The following is an 8061-nucleotide window of genomic DNA, read 5'->3' on the forward strand; positions in this document are numbered from 1 at the left end:
AATAGTGATTGACAACGTTTTGTTTACTACTTAACTTAATCTATAAAAAGAAGTATTTAGATTATTTGTGGATGTACTTACTATGAATGTTGGAAAACTGTTAGAGCATTAAAAAATTATATAAGTTGCAGTCATAAACGTGTATAAGCGACAAGTAAAACGGTCGTTTGTAGGAAAACCGTACAAATGGCGGTCGCGAAGCTCCAGTTTATGCGTATTATTTGCATTCCTATCTTTTTGTATGAACCTGAGGAACGATACATCGTTATGTGGTGGAAACGAGACCGTCCGGGAAATTATGCGGCGACGTTAACATCGGTTTTGATATTACGCTGAGAAATATGTTACAATCTAATTACTCTAACAGTAGGTTAATAAAAGGAAAGAAAGTATATTATTAAGTATCTGGAGTAAAATGATTTATACAATATTATCAGAAAAAATCTATAGGCAATTATTTTGTAATTCATAGGCACTCGCGCACGGCTAGAGGATGGTAGAGAGATTTCTTCAGGATATCGTACAACTGTGATGCATCCTCCATCCATAAATACTCTTTATAAGAGCTTTGAGTAAACTATTGCACAACTGTTGCGATTATCGATTGTTTCGCAGTCAATTCAACTGTTTAGTTGGACAACAAAAGCCGAATAGTGTGCGCACCTCCATATAAGCTCATAGGAATCAAAGCGCGACTAAACAGTCGTACGATAGTTTAGTTTAAGGTGTGCGCGCACTTAGACATGAAAATTTACTTTCTAAATAATCAAAGAGACTAACAATCAAAATTTACATTGTTTACAATAATAATAAGAATGCTCAATAAAGGTCAAATAAATGCATTTTTTCGTAGGCATATAGAGATCAAGATTATCCGCTGTTTAGGCTAAAGCACTTCTCTTTGTCTAGAGGGTACCTATTTTTCTATACAAATATTCTAGCACTGGATAGTAGAAAATCAAAGCCACGTTTATCGCCTCTATTCCTATCGCTTGTACTATATTTTGCATGATTTAATCGCTGTAACATTATTATTGACATTAAGTTTTCTCTTTACCTCAATACTTAGTTATCTGGGATACCGGTAGGCGGTGCGGGCGGCGGTGGCATAGCATGAATGTTGTACACTGCATACTGTTATATTAACGGAATCTCTTATTATCTATCGATGACACAACTGAGAATACGTCACACATCGATATCTTTTCAATATCGATGAGTAAGCGTTTTTGTATATGGTCCCTGCTATGTAATTTATACCACTGGACCACTGCCGAATGCTAACTAGAATTTAAAATTTTAAAAAAAAATTGTCTTCATTGTTAATGAATTGTCTGTTTAAATAGTTCCAATTGAGATGTCCCATGTTCATAGTATCAAAGCTACAGTTACTAACATAATTTAAGCTTGGTAAGCGCTTTCCATAGCTACTCTACATTAGCTGCAAGTAGGGCGGCTGATAGCTCGACCGCTTTCTCATTGCCACCGCCAACTAATCTAGACAATTTAAATGGTAACTAAAACTTAGCATACTCTTTTACAAGCAATGTAGTTTAAATAAATTCCAATACACTTTCTTTACCTCATCAGGTATGAGTTATATTCCTAAATATTTATTTGCTACGATCACGTAAATTGCAACCGATGTAAGCAGTATCAGAAGAATTAAAAATGTTATGATTGACTCACATTTCTTTTCAAAACGCCACATCTCGCGAAGTCAGTGATTTGAAGTCTGTAGAGCAAGTTGGTGGGGTCGTTTAGCTCCGGTCGTATTTGACAAAATGGGTCGACGATAGGATCTGTGGAGCGGTCGTCAGCGAACAGTGGCGCCCCCCTGAACCCTTCGGGCTTCCGCAACAACGCCGTTACAGAATCACGGGTCCCGGTAGCCCCGCTCGCGAATGTGCATTGGATGTCCGTAACTGGAATTAAATAATGTTTTTAATACAGATTTACAAAACAAATCGTTAATTTACGTTATACAGAATAAGTAAAGAAAACAATAAGTTTTAAACAAACCGATTTAACTCATATTTAAGACCAACTCTTTGTTGTTCACTTTAAAAGGCAACTAACATAACCTAAAAGCCACTATGAATTAATTAAAACAATAAGTTACGTTCGTACATTTCATTAAATTACAGTAAATGGTTATTACAACGTTAATTAGTAGTGAGGTACATTTGAACCCCAGCGAGTATGTAGATAATAAAAACTGTAAATGTCATAAAACAAGTAAGTGTCAGAATGCAAGTTTGTAACATAAACATAATGCTAAACAATTTGTTGTAACATTTTGTACCACAGCAGTAATTATGTGACGATAGTCAAGCTTAGATGGGTCTAGTATGCAGAAAGAAGTCTTCACTTTTTCAAAAAGCGAAAAATATAAAAATATGTGACAAAAGAACTAGATATTTAGCTTGTGTCTTAGAATAGATGATAATGTAACTTTTTAAAACTTCCTACATGCATAAAAAAAAAGTCTGAATTTAGTAATCAACTACATTCCCGAACTCGATCGTTCAATTTAATTACATAAACATTCCCTTCCTTAGTACAGAGTTCTCTTGCTAAATGTACACAAAGCAACTCCCATAGTGATCACTTAACAGCTCTAAGTGGGACTTAGTGATTGTACATTTAATTAATTATCTTCTTACCATCGTAGTCCTGTGCCGACCCCGCTCCGATCTATAACAATACACATTGAATTTAAATAAAAGACCAATAGATAATTGTTTACATTGTTTGTGAGCTCCAATGGGAGGAACAAGCGCTCTTTTGCTTATCTGAAAATCTGCAATCTTTACAACTACCTACATTTTCAAAGAACACTTTAAATAAACGCAAAGATTCTGTTTTAAAACTTTAATAATGAAATTCTAATATAACGTTTACTAATTGTACTTTCCATTGATGTATTTCAGATTTTTTTAATATACATTTTCTTTTATCTTTTCAGGATACCGTTAAATATGATTTGAAAGCGGTAAATTTTGCAATTGTTTTATTTTTATTTTTATTTAATTTACATATTTAGATTTTAACTTTCTTTTTTTTTAAACTACTCTGAGTAAAAATTGTCTTAATTGAATAAAAACTTTATTATTTAATGTATTCAGTTATGAATGTTTGTTACTCTATCTTGTATAGGAACTTCTGATTCCGTTATAAAAAGTAGTATATAGAACCAACATGATCGTGACCAAATCAAAGCGCCTCCAATTACACCATGAATACTGTACCGTCAATTATACTTATTTTGTTCAAAAAAAAAATTATCTTAAAACAATCGGTTACGTGAAGGAACAAAGGAAATAAATAAATTGAATTCGGATGCATTTATTTCCTGTTCTATGTTAATGGTTTAAATCATACTAATATTATAAATACGAAAGTTTGCTAAGTCGATTTCCTAAACAGGTAAACGTATCTTGATTAGAGCATAGTCTAGAAAAACACATACCATATTTTTTAAATTTCGCGCAAACGCAAGTAAAACTTGAGGGAATAAAACAGATGAAGGAAGGAAGTTGAGCGAGGCGATGCGAAGACAACAGAATAGATATGCGATGCCAAAAGTAAAAAGCCTAATAACCGTTTGAATACTGTCTAAAAAACTAATAAATAATCTAAGTACTTAACTCGAAAGTGAAGTATCAGACTTTATTAGTGAATGTTTCTTTCTAAAAGTATTTAATCCAGATCATTGTCCCGGATTAAAAGCTATCTCTAACGAGAAAGGTAAAAAGGTGAACGGATATTAACCGGGCCGCACGTCACTCTTAAACGTGAGGTCGGAATAGGGTTACCATATAGGCTGGTTACGATCACCGTGAACTCTAAAGATAATCCTTCATATCTTAATTCTGATCTTATCTTCGTGATTTTTATTTCTATGTTCGTATATAGAAATTGTTATTTTGTTGTCTTTCGTGGGACATTGCTTTCTCACGGCACTTATATTATATTTATCTGTCGCTTACTATTTCTGTATTTCTCTTTCATATTTTACGAAACTTTTACTTTAAGATTGTTTATGTTTTACTTTCGTTGCCCTTTTTATTCACAAAATTATGGCAACCCTAATCTACAGTGATACTTTGTTCAAATAACAATTTGTCTAGAGAAATTCGCACCATTGTGTTCTTGTCTAGACAATTAGCAAACATGCCTCTTATATTGTTAAGTGTGAAATATCATATCATTAATCTTAGGTTTTTTTTTAATACATATTGTTCCCAATTTTGTTCAGATTAATTTCAACATTGCTTACAAATTGATAGTCTATTAATCTAAAGAATATTTACAATGATTTAACAGCTTCGGAGTTTTCAAGAAATGAGGTTATTTCTGTGTAATAGTCGAATGTACTGTGACGGTTGTTATGGTGACGACTGAGACGATGGAAGGTAATCAATATGGATGACGCATGCCTGTTGCGTCGACCTTACCTGAGTGGGATAAGGACAGGGAGATGAAGATACGTATCGATTAAAGTTAATTATAGAATCGAAACATACCTGGCTATATCATTAAGTACCTATTGTTCAACTCCTACGAAAACTTCCAATATTAACACGTTTACTGCAGCAAACAAAATCATAATTCTTCATCTGGTGCGACATCGGGCCAAAATGCGCCCCCAATGATATTGCCACCAGTGCGTGGCAGGTCTTTCTAGACCCACCAGCACTAGGATAGATTAAATAACTATAACTTCATGGAAACATAATATATACTTTTTATTTAATGTAATGTATACACCTGAGATAATCATTTCGCACTAGCGAGAGGGACATAGTTTTCTTCGTCTGCACCAGCTCAAATACTGCAGCAGGCCGATGTCGGCCTGTTATACAGTGAACGTGTTAATGTTTTAAGAGTCGTAAAAATAAGATCAGAAGTCGATAAAATTTCATTTAGCCATTATACCGAAGCTATAAGATACCGAGCAGTGAAACGAGTCTGTTAAATGTTTGTATGTAAATACACAGACGAATAAACGGTTTTTTTTTTCAATAGACACATACTTACTGTCTGTTTATTAAGCGTGAAGACTTTAAACGGTATTGTTCTTAAAGTTACAACCTTGATGATGCTCAAATCGTTTTTTTTGTGTTACATTTTGTTATACATAAGCTTTATTATTATAGATACATAAACATAAAAGTATATTTATTTTATCGTGAGTTATTTTCAAACACAAAAATCACTTTATAAAAATAAAGCGCGGTATAAAGTCAAACTTAGGAAGAAACTGAGTATAAGCAAATATTAGTACAAATTTTGCTTATAACTCACCTTTATTCGACATTTATTCGACATTTTCGTCCCTTCAACCTATGTAATTTAAAGTGGCCAAATAAATTTACTATACGCCAAGAAAAGTTTTATTCCAAACCAAACACCGCAAAAAGTTGTTAATATCTACATTTTAAAGATATATGTCTAATAGTGAAGTGTCTCACGATGGCTTATCATATTCTCAGGTTATTTGGTGTAATTGCAAAGACGTTTTGCGCAACCAGACGCGGAAATGATGTTGTCTTTTGCTTGTTACCTGATAACATCTTTATAATTTGTTAAATATCATCTTTGAGATAAGATTAAAAATATTATAATATTATTCCTAGCGCTGTAAAGTTAATGCGATATAGTATAAAACGCAAAAAAATCAGACAACTACCCAACCAATTTTTATCGCTTCTAATAGGCGAGGAATCATAATACGGCGTAATGTAAGATAATTCATGTTATATGAAACTTTAACATAAATCTATATCTAAGTTAGAGAAAACATGGCTCAGTGCACTCGCCTATAGTTGCCTCCAGACTTTGAGTATGAAACTTTTTGTTCGATGATTACTTTCGTCAGACATCTTTATCCAATTTGTGTCAAATAAAAAGGAACTAATTAATTGGTGCATAGAGTTTATGAAAATATAAAATGGAAGAAGATTAACTTTCTTAAAAATTATACTCCTCCTTTAACTCAAGTAACTAAATGAGAATCGAATTTAAAAAATCTAATATCAGATTGGACCGCACAGGCCGCTTTTACTACTTAAAAAATAGTATATGTTCTTAAATCTCTACATTCTCTACCTTTTAATTGATATCTCAAGGCGTTACTAAAACGTTACATCAAGATTGCGTTCTAAATTCTCAAACATCGATAACAGTAAAACAAAAATAATCGATACGTAAAGGAATATTAAGATAATTGAAATAGAATAGTGTGATATACAAACAAAAAGAGACGATAATCTTTTACTATTACGATTGAATTTTGTTTCGCACATTTTGAAAGGTAAAAGGCGCGTGCGCAGGCTTGCACGCATGCATCGTTAGTTCTTCGATTCGTAGATTAATAGTGAACGTATCATCACAGTGTTTATTGCGGACTGGTGAATACAACCGCAAGTAAAGAGCAATAAGTGAGTTGATTCCCGGTTGAGTACCTCCGATCAAGTCTCTACACGTAGGTACTTACGTACGTTACACGCCATCTTTATGACGTAATATTTTCCTATTTGTTACGACTAATTAGGAATAATTTACAGCAGCTTGAATCACGGTCAAGTGACTATTCAATCTAAAAAAGCGTATTATTTAAACTAGGTAAAGAATTATCGAGTCTATCGACTCAAATCAAGAAAGTAGCTGTGTCGAAATCACTTTGCTTATTTCTTTTGTAAGACTTTGTCTAATCTCTTGAGTTAAAGTTTTAGTAAAAAGTTCAGATTACCGATTTGTAATATCAAAATATTGTTGCCTTCTTCCAGATATAGGTTAAGAGCTGATTAGTAACTTCTAGACGGACGCTGAAGAGTTTTGTTTACACTATGGCCTATATGTAACTTTGAGAATAGAAAGAAAACGGGGAGTGGAATTCAATTTTACGATACAGAAATGATTTAATTTTTTATCGCAATTGTGTCGGATTTAACGCAGTTCCGAACTCGCTCGTGCCTAAGCTTTTTACGCGGCTAACACAAATCTTCTGAGCGTGAAATTTAATATTTCAAATGGTTTTGATCACGAACGCACAAATAAATGTTTCGTCTTAGCATACATTCTATATTCTAAATCTGTACCTACTTTTACATCGACCTATCGATGACTTTAGTATGACATACAATTTTGATCGTATATCGTAATTTAAATATTTTAATTTTATCTATTTTGATGCAATCTTATAACATTTTACCTTAATCTTTTTAAAATGAAGCTGAGTTTAACGGTTGTAACAAGTATAACGCAAAAGGTTCTATAATTAACTTTCTTGGGCGAGGATGTTATGAATTTTAGTGACGTCATAATAATCAATTCACAAATAGTGTTATCTTTTACCGCATAGGTAAACGTTCTACCGATTTATACAATATACGCAAAATCTAATTGTTAACTTGTTTATTCTGTAATGCGCTCTTCTAATGGCAGTTACTTTTGTTTGTTGTACAAATGTCTTCATACAAATAAGTTAAAACAAACTTCATTGCATTCGATATTATACGTTTCATTTTAATCAAAAACATGTCTTGGTTCATTTCGCTACATGTCTTATTTCGAGTTTTCTTCTAAGAGTCCATTTTTCTTCTTTTACAATCACTTTCGTGTAACTGTTGATTTCGGTGACAGTCTGTTATAAAACATGTCATCTAAATTAATGCTGGGACATATTACTTCTTTTTTCTTTTCCTTATTTTAGTGGCTTGTAAATATTAAGAAATAAACATACCAAAATGATGAGCACGAGAGCGCAGTTGAGGGCGCTCGTCATGCTTGCGGTCTGCCACACTCGAGCGCGGAGCCGACCGTTAAAGCTATCTGCCCCGATTACCTTACTGATGCTACCACAAAAAAAAACGAAATCTCCTAATAAACTAAAGTCAATATTCTTCACAAAATTCGTACGAATAGCACTGGCACATAGAAAGCTCGCGCGTATAAGCTCCGTGTGTCTGAAAGCGACTGAAGCTTTTCCACGCAGTAGTCGATCGGAGTGTCTGCGAAAAGACGCGTTGGAGTAAGGTGTGGCCCGCGTGGTGC

The 8061-nt window shown here is 33.4% G+C and overlaps 1 protein-coding gene across 1 annotated transcript in view; it reads right to left on the bottom strand.

Moving 5' to 3' along the window:
- Positions 1–8061, bottom strand: part of LOC106109671 — a 19859-nt gene that overhangs the window by 4008 nt on the left and 7790 nt on the right. Inside the window, exons 2-3 of the mRNA XM_013291256.1 lie at positions 2667–2697; positions 1690–1925 (exon numbers count right to left, since the gene is read on the bottom strand). Of these exons, the coding sequence (XP_013146710.1) occupies positions 1690–1925; positions 2667–2697 (267 nt within the window). The remainder of the gene's footprint in view (positions 1–1689; positions 1926–2666; positions 2698–8061) is intronic.

The sequence above is a fragment of the Papilio polytes genome, unplaced genomic scaffold (assembly GCF_000836215.1).
Source record: "Papilio polytes unplaced genomic scaffold, Ppol_1.0 DF821067.1, whole genome shotgun sequence".
NCBI lineage: Eukaryota > Metazoa > Arthropoda > Insecta > Lepidoptera > Papilionidae > Papilio > Papilio polytes.